Source organism: Tupaia chinensis, unplaced genomic scaffold (genome assembly GCF_000334495.1).
Source record: "Tupaia chinensis unplaced genomic scaffold, TupChi_1.0 Scaffold139072_1, whole genome shotgun sequence".
Taxonomy (NCBI): domain Eukaryota; kingdom Metazoa; phylum Chordata; class Mammalia; order Scandentia; family Tupaiidae; genus Tupaia; species Tupaia belangeri.
The window spans coordinates 323,464-336,326 of NW_006198962.1; the positions used below are offsets into that span (position 1 = coordinate 323,464).

The 12,863-nt window shown below is 44.0% G+C and overlaps 1 protein-coding gene across 3 annotated transcripts in view; it reads left to right on the forward strand.

The window, feature by feature from the left end:
* The window catches only part of COBL (cordon-bleu WH2 repeat protein), a 213,294-nt gene that overhangs the window by 32,109 nt on the left and 168,322 nt on the right, over positions 1 to 12,863 (forward strand). For 2 of the 3 annotated variants that reach the window (XM_014592962.2, XM_014592964.2), the window contains exon 5: positions 1,558 to 1,632. The exons of the other annotated variant lie outside the window; for it this stretch is intronic. In XM_014592962.2, the coding sequence (XP_014448448.1) occupies positions 1,558 to 1,632 (75 nt within the window). The remainder of the gene's footprint in view (positions 1 to 1,557; positions 1,633 to 12,863) is intronic. 3 annotated transcript variants of the gene reach the window in all.

The following is a 12,863-nucleotide window of genomic DNA, read 5'->3' on the forward strand; positions in this document are numbered from 1 at the left end:
CCCCCCCCTGGTGAGTGACCCAACACTCTAGCAAATTTTAAAAGGACACCCTCTATTTTTTTTTTTGAGAGGTTTTTCGCCATAGGGCGCATGCGCTCGCCAGACAAACAGAGAAAGACATAGAGACAGAAAGCGAGAAATCACCCCCCAGGGGGTATGTTCACGCCGCAATCCCTTCTCCTCCATTCTCTTCTCGGGATCTTGGGCACGCACGCACACGCGCCCAGCGTGAGTTTTAAGCCACCGGGTCCGGGACGTGAACCGCGGTTGACTACGTGGGAGTCCAGCGACATAGCCATTACGCTAACTGCTGGTTCCCGAGATTGTATATTTTTTTAAGCTAAAGAAATACTTTTGAGGGAAAACGAGGTGGGAAAAAAAGAGGAGGAAGAAGATGATGAAGAGGAAAACTTGTTCCTGTTGAGTGTGAATTTCTGAATTGTGTTCTTTAAATCAGGGAGCATTTTAGATAGGAGTTGTTTTATTTTACTAAAAAAAAATTTAAAAAATTGGTACAGGGTACATGTGCTCTCCAGAGAGGTGGAGTGGGAAGAGAGCAGAGAAAGTGTCCTCCAGTGGGGTGTGCTCATACAGCCACCCTCTTCATTCCCCATCGTGTCGGGGGCTTCAGGCACACATGGCACATGCATCTGGCATGATTCTCAAGCCACCAGGTCTGGAATTCAAACCTCGGTCAGGCATGCGGGATCTGCTCTCTCAACCACTAGACTATGGAGCCAGGTCTTTTTCTGTTTTAATTGACACATAATAATTACACGTATTGGCCCAGCCTCACTGGAAGCCACATGGCTGACCACAGGCTGGGGTCTACAATTGGTCAAATTGAAACATGCCGTGTATGCATGCTTGACCAGGACCCGGACAAGCCTGAGAACTGGGGGAAGACGACTGAGTTCTGAGGAGACCTAAGGAGAGTGCTTCTCTCTCTTTCTTTCTCCCATTCTCTTGTACACATGCACAACATGCTCTTTATCTTGACTAAAATAAACTTTAAAAAGTAAAAAATAGGGGGCCGGCAGGTGGTGTGGTGGTTAATGGCACTGGACTCTCACATGGCCAACCACAGTTCGAGTTCCGGACCTGGTGGCTTGCTTTGTTACTCTCCCTCTCCCTCTCTCTTTCTCGCCCCCCCCCCCGGTCATATTTAAATAAATAAATAAAGTTAAATAATTCTTTTAAAAAGAAAAGTAAAAAATAAGTATACACATTTATGGGATACCGTGTGACATTTTGATACATACATCCAACATGAAATGATAAAATCGGTGTAATTAGCATACCCATCACCTAGACATGTAGTAGACTTCTCTGGTCACCCTGCTGAGCTATAAAACACCTGTCTTTGTAGTTTTGTTCTTGTCAGGGCTCCTTTAAGACAGCTTCTCAGTTCCTATGTGGAGGGAAGCAGCCTGGACTTACGTGGTGGATGTTCTGCCTCTTGGCTGTGCCGGCACGTTTCTCGTTAGTGCTTGCTAAGGAGGACACTGTGAGCCTGCTTCCGTGGAGATGATGGTGGTGTGCATGCTTGTGTTCCAGGCTGAGCAGCTTGTGCTGTCGGGCGCAGACAGTGACGAGGAAGCCTCGAAACCAGCGTCTGGAAAAGGCTTGAACGTGAGTACTAACAACTGGCAGGGCCTCTGCTAACTGGGTGAAACTTCTTGCTGCTTGGCATGACCTTCCAGATAATGACGTTGCAGAGTCGCTTAGTCTTGCTTGCTTTTTGTTGTCTGGATGGATTCACAAAGCTACGTGTGGCTTCACTCTTAGCCACCCATGTTACTTTGGAGAGATGTGGAATAAGTTTGTTTCTTCTTTTCTCAGTATCAGTCTTCTGATTAGGAGAATCCTTCACTAGGTTCACGGAGTTTGCCCTTCCTGAAATTATTTCCATGCACAATCAGGAGGAAACTGAAGGCTTTGGGGTCCCACAGTCCTTCTTTTCCAGCCTGGGAGCTGCTAGTTACTAAACTCTGTGACCACACTTTGCTCAGGGAAGCCTCGGAAGACGTGTATTTTTAAGCTTTCTTATTTATTCTGAGTGAAATAAAGAGAAAGAGACAGCATCCCCAAGGTCTTCCCAACAGGGTCTTCTGCCATGGTTCACCCCAGCTTCAGCCAGCTCTGATCATGGGCACACGTGCACCTGGCATTCTCAGGAAAGTCTCCAGACTTGAACTGGAAACCTTCCCATGTGGGTCAGCCTTCTAGAGCATTGTGTTTTAACCCAAGGCCACTCTCCTGACCCCAGAATTTTTTTAAAAAATGCTTATGCCCTCACAGCTCAAAGTTGAGATGTAAAAATTCCTTTATAATTGTAAATCCTTGAAAAAATATAATTAATGACATGTTTTACATACTGACATTTTAAATGTAATGAAAGTTGAGTGTTTACTATCACCTTTTAAAATTTACATGGATGTACTCTTCTATATCAGTAAGGAATTTTTTTTTTTTTTGAGAGGTTTTTGCTGTAGGGCACATGCGCTCGCCAGACAGACAGAGACAGACAGAAAGCGAGAAATCACCCCCCAGGGGGACGGCCATGCTGCAATCCCTTCTCCTCCATTCTCCTCTCAGGATCTTGGGCACGCACGCATACACACCCGGCGTGAGTTTTAAGCTACCAGGTCCAGGACGTGAACCACGGTCGACTACGTGGGAGTCCAGCGACATAGACATTACGCTAACTGCTGGTCCCCAGGAATTTTTCATTATTCATCTTTTTCTTGATTTCACATTTCCATGACATATGTAATTTTATTCTATTCAATATATATTTTGTACTTGAAAGTCTTTCATAAAGATTTTAAAATATGATATAAAATAAAAATGCCTGTGTAAATTATTATTATTATTATTATTATTATTAGGTTTTTGTTTAAGAGCACATGCACTTGTCAGAGAGAGACAGAGAGAGGGAAAGTGAGAAATCACTCTCTAGGGAGGAACTTCAATCCGTTCTTCTCCATTTTCCTCTTGGGATTTTGGACACATAAGCTCATGCACCTGACATGATTTTCAAGCCGCCAAGTCCAGGACTCAAGCCATGATCGGCCATGCGAAAATCTAGCTACTTAACCACTATGCCACCTCCTGGTCTCAGATTTTAAAATTTCATGTAGTCAAAACACTTTAAATATAAAAATATTCTTCTGGACTTAGGTGGTTTCTTATTGTTGTTTTTTGTTTTGTTTTTGCCAGAGGGAGTTGTGTACAGGCCAGAGAGAGAGAGAAAATGAAAAAGCACCCCCTCGTGGGGGATGCTCTTGCTGTAATCCCTTCTCCTCTGATTCATGTTCCTTTGGGGATTTTAGCACCCAAACACACACATTTGCCTGGCAGGTTTTCAGGCTGCTGGTCCAAACCAGTCAACCATGTGGGATCCAGCTGCATTAACCATCGGCATAGGCTGGCCCCGGGCTGAGTTCTTACGGCAATTACAAAATAAATCGAAACAACCCAGCTAGGTGGCACAGTCCACAGTGTACTGGAATGCAGAGCTGGGAGCAACATGGCTGATGTTGTAGGCTGACTAGGCTGGCCTAGCAAACACCAGTCATGCATAAGGACACCCTGAGAAGCTGGAGGCTGAGGGAGAGGGTTGGTGGTATGATGAAACTCTACTGAGGGTTCTCTCTCTCGCTCTCTCTCTCTTCCTCTCTTGTGCATGCATCTGTTATCATAAAAAAATTAGAAAAATGTAAACATATCACAGCTCTTCATATACAATCATTCAACATGAAAAGTAGATTTTTCTTTTTTTTTAATGAAACTATTTATTTAATTCTATTTGTTATTTTTTTTTATTTTGATGAGAGAGAAAGAAAGTGAGAAAGTAAGCCACCAGGTCTGAGACTCAAACTGCAGTCAGCTATGTGGGACTTCAGTGCCCCAACCACCACACCACCTTCCAGCCCAGTAGATTTTTCTTAAAAAGACTTTTTTTTTTTAATAGAGATTTTTGTTGTAGGGTGTGTGTGCTTTCTAGAGAGACAGAAAGTGAGAAATCACCACGCAGAGGGGCTAGCTGCACTGCAATCTTTTCTCTTCGATTCTTCTTTTGGGATTTTGGGCACACATGCACATACACCTGGCATGAGTTTAAGCTGCTGGGTCCAGGATTTGAACTGTGGTTGACTACGTGGGAGTCCAGCAAGGTAACCCATTACACCATCTGCTGGTCCCAAAAAGACATTTCTTAATATGATTAAAGACAACTTGTTCATTTTTTTTTTTAATTTAAGTACTCATTAGTATACATGAGTGATTGACAAAACTCGAAAAGGTTCAACATTAATTTTGTACCTCTTTCTTTTTACTGATGTAAGTCTCCAGGAAACCTTTTTACATAAATAGTAGAGGAGGATGGAAAAATTAGGGTATCTCAATGCCTTTCAGTTCTTTGAAGTCCTGGATAACTCACCAAGAAATCACATAGAGATCTAGCATCAAAAATTATTTGGAATTGGGACCAGCAGTTAGCGTAATGGCTATGTCACTGGACTCCCACGTAGTTGACGGCGGTTCGAGTTCTGGACCTGGTGACTTAAACTCATGCCGGGTGCATGTGCGTGCATGCCCAAGATCCCGAGAGGAGAATAGAGGAGAAGGGATTGCGGCGTGGCCATCCCCTCTGGGGGGGTGATTTCTCGCTTTCTGTCTCTCTGTCTCTCTCTGTCTGTCTGGCAAGTGCACACACCCTATAGCAAAAGCCTCTCAAAAAAAAAGAAATTACTTGGAATGGAACCAGCGGTTAGTCTAATTAATGGCTATGTCGCTAGACTCCCATGTAGTTGACCATGGTGTGAGTCCCAGACCCGGTGGCTTAAAACTCAGGCCAGGTGCATGTGCGTGTGTGCCCAAGATCCTGAGAGAAGAAAGGAGAAGGGACTGTGGCATGGCCGTCCTCACTGTCTTTTTGGCGAGCGCATGCACCCTATAGCAAAAACCTCTCCAAAAAAAAAAAAATTATTTGGAATAATCTTCTATCTATACTTTATTAGGTTTTCTTTCAAACTTGTCAGTTGTCAAAATTTAGAAGTCATGTGACTTGCAGAGGGATTTGTTAATCACATTGAGGTTATTCATGTCTGGGAAGTATAAAACATGCTATTAAAACTTACCAAAAACTATAGTCATTTCTCTCACTCACAGATACTTCCTAAATCTAATATATCAGTGAGGTTTGAGGAAATTGTAATATTGTTAGCACTGGGGAGAGAGAGACAGAGACAGAGACAGACAGACAGACAGACAGACAAAGCACCCCTACCCATGGGGATTGTCACATCACAGTCCTTCTCCTCCATCTTTCCCTTCTTTCAGGATTTGGACAGACACATTTACATGCCTAGTATGTTTCTCAAGCTTCTCGGTCCAAGACTTAAGCCACACAGTGGGCCATGTGGTGTCCAGCTGCCTTAACCACCAGCTGGCCTGACAATGCAGACTTTTTATTGAGATTGTTTTGATCTTATCCTAAACCTTAAATCAATTTTGTCTAGATTTTGAGTTTATCATTTACGTCATTCAGTTTATGAGAATGCCATATAAACTAGTTGGCAAAATGAGCCCTTATTAGCCAAAAAAAAGGTCAAATCAAACATACTTTTGGTTAAAGTCTAATTACACTTCTAATTGATGTAGTAAATCAATTAATATGTGTCCCATGACAAAGATGTCTCTCTGAATCTGACAGTAGCTATGTTGAGATGGTATCATGTTCTAACACTTTAAAAATCTTGAGAGAGAGAGAGAGGAGAAAGAGAGGGAAACAGAGAGAGGGGGAGGAAGGAATGTTATAAACAAAGTGAAAATCAAATGATGTATGGGAAAGTGGGCTTTTATAAACAGAGAGGAAGATGACTGCCTGACCTACATAGATAGGTATGAATGGGAAGTTCACAGAAAGGAAAGCTAAGTGGTACATACATACATTTTTCAGTGTTTAGACTTACTCATAATAAGAAATGTAAGTTAAACTTACAGTGAACTTCCATTTCTTAACCTATTAGATTGACAAAAATCCAAAATTTAAGTCCAGCAGGTGGCATAGCAGATAAGGTGCTGGACTCCCATTTGACCAACCGTGGTTCAAGTCCCAGCCCTGACAGCTTGAAAATCGTGCTGGACACTGTGCATGTATGCCCAAAATCCCAGGGGAGAATGGAGGAGAAGGAATTATGTGTGACCGTCCCTCCCCATGGTTGATTTCTTACTTTCCCTCTGTCTCTGTCTCTCTCAGGCAAGCACATGCACCCTATGGCAAAAACCTTTTTAAAAAAAAAAACAAATATCCAAAATTTATCAAGAGACTCTGTTGACTAAGGCATAGGACCCCGTATATATGATTCTTAGCTGATGTAAAAATGCTACATTTATGGTGGGAGACGTGGTGTTATCTAGCCAAATTATATAATCATGTCGTCTTTGACCCAGTCCATCCCCAAAACTCATTGGCAAACATCTACACTAATTCATGTTCAAGGCTGTTTACCGTAGCACTGATTGCAACTGTACGAGATGAAAGCTACCCACATGCCCATCAGTAGGGAACTGGGAAATAAACCTGTGGTGTACCCACATGACTGAATACCACAAAACTGCAAAAAGGAAGACCTTTGTATACTGGAAAGGAGTATTTTCTAGGATACATGCATTTTTTTTCATTTAAAAAAGTTATAGGTGATGGGACCAGCATATGGCATGGTGGTTAAGGTGCTGGATCCCACATGGCCGACTATGTTTTGAGTCCTGGACCCAGCAGCTTGCTTTCTCATCTTCCCTCTCTCTCTTTCTCTGGTGAGTGCATGTGTCCTATAGCAAATTAAAAATTAATAATAACAAATAAAATTAAATGAATAATTTTTTTTAAAAAAATTATTATTATTACTGGGCAGCCCATGGTCTGGTGGTTGAAGCAACTGAATTTCAAATGCCTGATCACATGGTTTGAGTCCCAAACCTGGCAGCCTGAAAAACGCTCACATGTGTGCGTGTGTACCCAAAATCCAAAGAGGAGCATGTAGAAGCTTTCTCCCTTTCTATCTCTCTCTGTCTGTCAGTTTGTCTCCAGCAAGCGCACATACTCTATGGCTATTTAAAAAAAAAAAAAAATTGTAGGTGAGTTCCTGTAAATTAAAGTCAATACATGAGGCTGCAATGTGGTGGCTTAGTCACTGGCTTGTTAATAAGCAGTTACTGGATTTCTAGCCCTGGGCAGGACAGCACGTAATGTAATGCAGATGGCTGAATGTGACACAGTGGCCACCCCAGTCCCCTCTGTTGCAGTCGCTGTTCTTAATTGCTTAACTCATTTGACCCTCCTTGTGTAGATGCAGGAAATTTCCAACTTCCAGAGTGAGTGGCTGATCAAATGCGTTGATGTCTACTTATTTATGTTTGATGTAATTTTCTCTTCTGTCAAATGTGTTGGGGGTGTGACATTTCTTAAGGTCACCCTCCCATTGTTTTTATAAATTTCCCCCAGGCCATTGTCTGCTAGTCTGCAAGTTCTGACATCCTTGATTCCTAAATCTCACCCGAAAGGCAGGGTTGGGGAGCATCATGAGGTGGAGTCTCACAGGTCTTGTGCTGCTTCCAGGGTCCTCTGTGTCCAGGGATTGACAGCTTCTCCTTCCCTCAGTTGCACTGGGGAGCTGTGAAAGGCCCTCCTTTTATGTATGTCCAGTGATGAAATGGAACCCAGCTCCATCCCCTTGTGAATTTCCTCTGCCCTTACATCCCACATCCCGTAAAGTGTTTACCAGTTGCTTAGTAAGAAAACTGTAGCGTGGGCCAGCAGTTGGTATGGTGGTTAAGATGCTAGATCCCACATAGTCAATTGCATGGCTCAAGTCCTGGACCCCATGGCCTGAAAAACACACTGAGGGTATGTGCATATGTGCCCAAAACCCTGAGAAGAAAATGGAGGAGAAAGGATTGCAGTGTGGTCTTTCCTTCTGGGGGGGAATTTTCCCTTTTTATACTCTTTCTGGTGGCAGAAAAAAAAAATCCTAAAAAAGAAAAGGAAAAGAAAACTAGTTACAATAATGGATCTTTGTCTCACTGGTGCTTTTCCCATCTCCTTCACTGCCTTTGTGTCTTTGTGCAAACAGGGGGCCCTCTCCTGTTACCCTGTCTTAGTGAAATCTCTGCCTGGCATAGAGGTAAGAGTCAGTCTGTGCGTGAGAGCTGAGAGTGGGTTTGCGCCATCGTGAGAGTTGAGCTTTTCTTCCAGCCCTCTGCATTCAGCAGGGACCACCCTGCAGGGCCAGCGTAAGGACTAGCAATGATACAACTCACCTGACACCCATAGAGCATCCTGAAATTGTCTGTCAGACTGACAGGAGCTTCATTAGAAAGCTTGCGTGTGTGTTGGGAGGTAGTCGGGGGGCACAGGGGTGCACAGCCAAGGTGGCATGGTGGTTAAGGCAGCTGGATTGTACACAGTCAACAGCATGGTTTGAGTATCTGCCCCGTCAGCTTAAAAACCACACCAGTATGTGTGTGTGTGCAGGCCCAAAATCCTGAGAGAAGGGAGGAGAAGGAATTGTGGCATGACTCTCCTCTGGGGGATGGTTTTTAATTTCTCTTTCTCTGGTGAGCATATTTGCCCTGTAGCAAAACTAAAAAACTAAAAAGATAGAAGTTGTAAGTGGTTTATCATGTCTTTATTGTGTCTGTAACCTGAAGAGTGAAAATTGATTTGCATTTAAGAAAATGTTTCCTAATGTAGATGTAAAAGTAATCCCATCTTCCCTGGAAAATTTAATTTCATAGAAATTGAAGTTTATTCCAAGATGTATCTTTATTTTCTTAATAAAAGGGTGCTCGACTCACACTAGTACACTTACCTCTCAAATAACATCAAATAGCGTTCCTGGAATTTCGGGTTTCTCGGGAAACTTTCCCTTCTGTGTCCATCAAGGGGAATGAGCCTTGGGGTTGTAAGCTGGCTTAGTGGTAGATGAAGTCGGTATTTGTTCTCCTCAAACTCAGACTATGAACTATTAAAGTATCGAGGAGATCCCAGTATGAGCACCTCGTTCCACACACCCGGGCCCCACAAGATGCAGGGAGGTCACATGGTCTGCTGAGATGCTGATTACTGAGGACCGGTTGGTGACCAGTGCAGTCATGCGGGGTTAGCACCCAGGTCTCTGCTCTCCTGGTTACATGACCAGGGTGATAGACTATGTATATTCATGGAACAAGGTACCTGGGTTAGTTGCTAATTCACACAGTAGTGCAAAATAATAATAATAGATACATTGTGTGCACATATACACAGGTGGAGTCCACAGAATTCATAGAAATGCATATAATGGAGCTAGTAGATGGCCTAATGGTTATGTCCCTGGACTCCCTTGTAGTTGCCCATGGTTTGAGTCCCAGACCCGTTGGTTTAAAACTCACACCTGGAGCATGTGCCTGCGTGCTCAAAATCCTGAGAGGAGAATGAAGGAGAATGGATTGTGGTATGGCCGTCTCTCCCTGGGGATAATTTCTCATTTTCTGTCTCTCTGTCTCTGTGGTAAGCACATGTGCTCTATAGCAAAAATCTCTCTCTCTAAAAAAAAAAAAAAAAAAGAAAGAAAAAGAAAGAAACATGTGTTATGAAAAAACTATGCATAGATTTTGATGTTTTTACTAAAATATACTATAGACTAGTATTTTCATTTCATTTTCCACTAATTTTTCAAAATGTGTGTGTGTGTGTGTGCGTGTGTGTGTGCATTGTGTCTTGGTCCAATAAAGTCTAAGCATTCCGATGTAGGAGTATTGCAACCCACATTCTAATCCTGGTTCTGTCGTTAACTGGGACACCCTGGGCAAGCTGTCAGTCTTTCTCTGTAGAAAGAACTGTTGGAAGTAACTGACTTTTTATGGGCCCTGTCCCTTGGAGGAAAATAAAATAAAAATCATCATATTCTTTAAGTTCAATCAGTCTAAAGCTTATGAACATGAGCTACACTGATACCTCTGCAGTGCTTGCCACCATTAAGTCAAAGTCTTTTGGTGAATGATTTTTTAAAAATTGCTTCCTCAATAAACCAGCAAAATAAAAGCTTATTTGGCAATGTTAGGTCCGTCTGCCCTGTGCAGGCAGGCAGGGACTGAAGTAGTCTCTCACCATGGTGTTTGCCTCTCCTCAACAGAGGGGTCCCTCACAACGCTTTGAAGTGAGTGTCACATCAAAAGCCCTAAAGAGTTTCCTGGAGACCAGGGGAAGGGATCCCCTTTTCCCCCTGCTGAGCCTCCGCTCTGATGGTGACAGCCACGGTGTTGTGCTCAGGCACTTAGGAGCCCAGAAGTATACCAGGAAGCCCACCAGTATCACAACCCTTTGGGCAAAATTATTATAAGCAACTATTTCCTATTGTGAAGGAAATTCCATCTAGCTACCCCAGGAGGCCCCAGTACCATGCAGCCTGCATTGCACCTTCTGTGTGGTTGGTTGATTACAGAGACCTCGCGAAACTGCGGGGAAGGGTGTATGGAGCCAGCTCTGCCACAGGGGGTCAGTGTTCTCACAGCACAGGGCATCTCCACGCCATTCCATCCTGGAACACTCAGCAGGCTGTTTTTGGAATGGGAAGAGCAGGAACGTAGATCCCAAGCTCTGAGCCTCGTTCTTGGGAGGTAGAACCTGTTTCCGGTACAAATCAGTTTCATAGAGGTATTTTTAAAAGTGTAGTTTGTACCTTTAGAAAGTGTTTTATATCCAAAAGGGTAAGATAAATACAGAGAGTTTTGAAAGTGCAGTCGGGAGTCACATCAGATGGCAGTCTAGCACTGGATCCTGCCACTTTCTCTGTCCCCGTGGACTGTCCTTGGTTTGTACACCCAGAGCCAGCTCTGATGTACACAGAGGCTTGTTTTTTTCCTATTTATCATCATGTCATTTACACTTTGCCCTGATCTCTTTGTAGTTTGGGGATTTTTTTTTTAAGTTTACTTATTTCCCTTCTAAATGGAGTGGGGGACACCCTCGGCAGAGTCTTCATGCCATGATCTTCCCCCGCCCCCCGGCCCTGCAGACAGCGAGGATCATGGGCACACCCAGTGTGTTCAGGTAGACCCAGGACAGGAACCTGGAACCTTCCCATGTGGTCTCTAGCATCGCAGCAGTGCCCCTGCTGCCTGCACCACTGTGGCTGGGTCTTTTAAAGACTGTATGATCTTCCACGCCAAGGGAAAAGCATGCTTTTGCTTCTGTTTGCTTGAATTTGGATTCTGACGTAAGCACATACAATTCTATGGCCTCAGAGCCTCATCTTCCCATCTCTACAGTGGGTTCATTGTCATCACCCAGGGTTCTTTTATTTTTTTATTTAAGATTCTTTTTGCCATAAGGCACATACAGAGACACAGAGAGGGAAAGTGAGAAATCATCCCCCCCATGGGTGATGGTCATGCTGCAATCCCCTCTTCTTCATTCTCCTCCTGGGATTTTGGGTACACATGCACACATGCGTGGTGTGATTTTCAAGCCACTGGGTCTGAGACTTGAACCACAGTTGGCCATGTGGGAGTCCAGTGTCTGAATCACCACAACAAAACCTAAGTGGGATGGGAGGAGCACCAAGCACAGGGAGGAGCTTGCAGTGGGCACTTGATTAAGGTTGATTCTGCCCTGTTGCTCCTTGTGTCTTTTCTCTGATAGTGTAAAAAGGTGGGGGCCACCTTAACCCAAAGCCATTTTCCATTTGGGAAGTTCTCTTCAGGACGGTGACTTCGAAGGGTGTGAGAGTTGCGTGGCTTTCGGTGTTCTGCGTGTTCCCCTGCTGTTTCCCTGGTGCCAGCCCACAGAAAAAGTACCTCGTTATGGCCCAAGTTCCTGCTTCTCACCCAGCACCTTGTATAGAAAACTCTTGTCAAATAGTGGGAAGTAAATAGATCTTCAGATGTCATTTTGTAAAAGTTGCCCAAGGTCCTTTGCATGCCTGTTCAGCCGTTAAAAGCATCTTTTAAAATATTCATGTGATGTGTTCTGGGCTGCACACTTGGAGACTGGCAGAGAAATTTTTTCCCAAAGCATTGGACTTTATTAGCTTTTAAGAATTATTATTTAACTAATTCCATTTGTTATTATTATTTTTTAATTTGACCAGACAGAAAGAAAGGGGAAGCAAGAAAGCAAGCCACCAGGTCCAGACTCAAACCACAGTCAGCCGTGTGGGAATCCAGTGCCTTTAACCAGCAGGCCACCTGCTGGCCCCAGCACTCGTCTTTTGCAGTGGGCTAGTACCTAAGTTGGGTGACAGTGCCTAATGCCAATACTAGTTACCAGAGCGACAAGAAGGAATGTGGATTTTTAAACACTAGGCTAAAAATGTCACATTTATGGGGCTATTGGGGGTATAAAATGCCCCTTTCAAATACTGATTTTTCTTACATTTCTGAAACATGAGCATATGGTATTTCAAAAGTCTGTTCCCTACAGCCTTTTCGCTGCTCTTTGGCAGATGAATAGAAAACTGCAGAATCACGCTTGCTGTGTGTGGATGGGGAAGGTGAGAAGCAGAGCTCGGAGCCCCTGGTGTCCACTCCCATCTCTGGAGGCAGGTCTGCTGTCGCAGTAGGTTAGGCTAGAACCTTGGGGTCCTCCTGCCCCCTCTGTTCCCCTCCTCTCCATCCATGATCCATCATCAACCACATTGCACCTTCAGGCTGCACCCAAAATCTCACCCTACACATGTCCCCTTGCTGGTCACCTCCCCTGGGCCTCCTGGCAGCTGCCCTGCCCTGCAGTTCCCACAGCCTCTGCCCTGTTCCCATTGCCTGTGGTCCCACTCCCCACCCCATCCACTTTACGGACAAAGTGATGCCATCAGGTG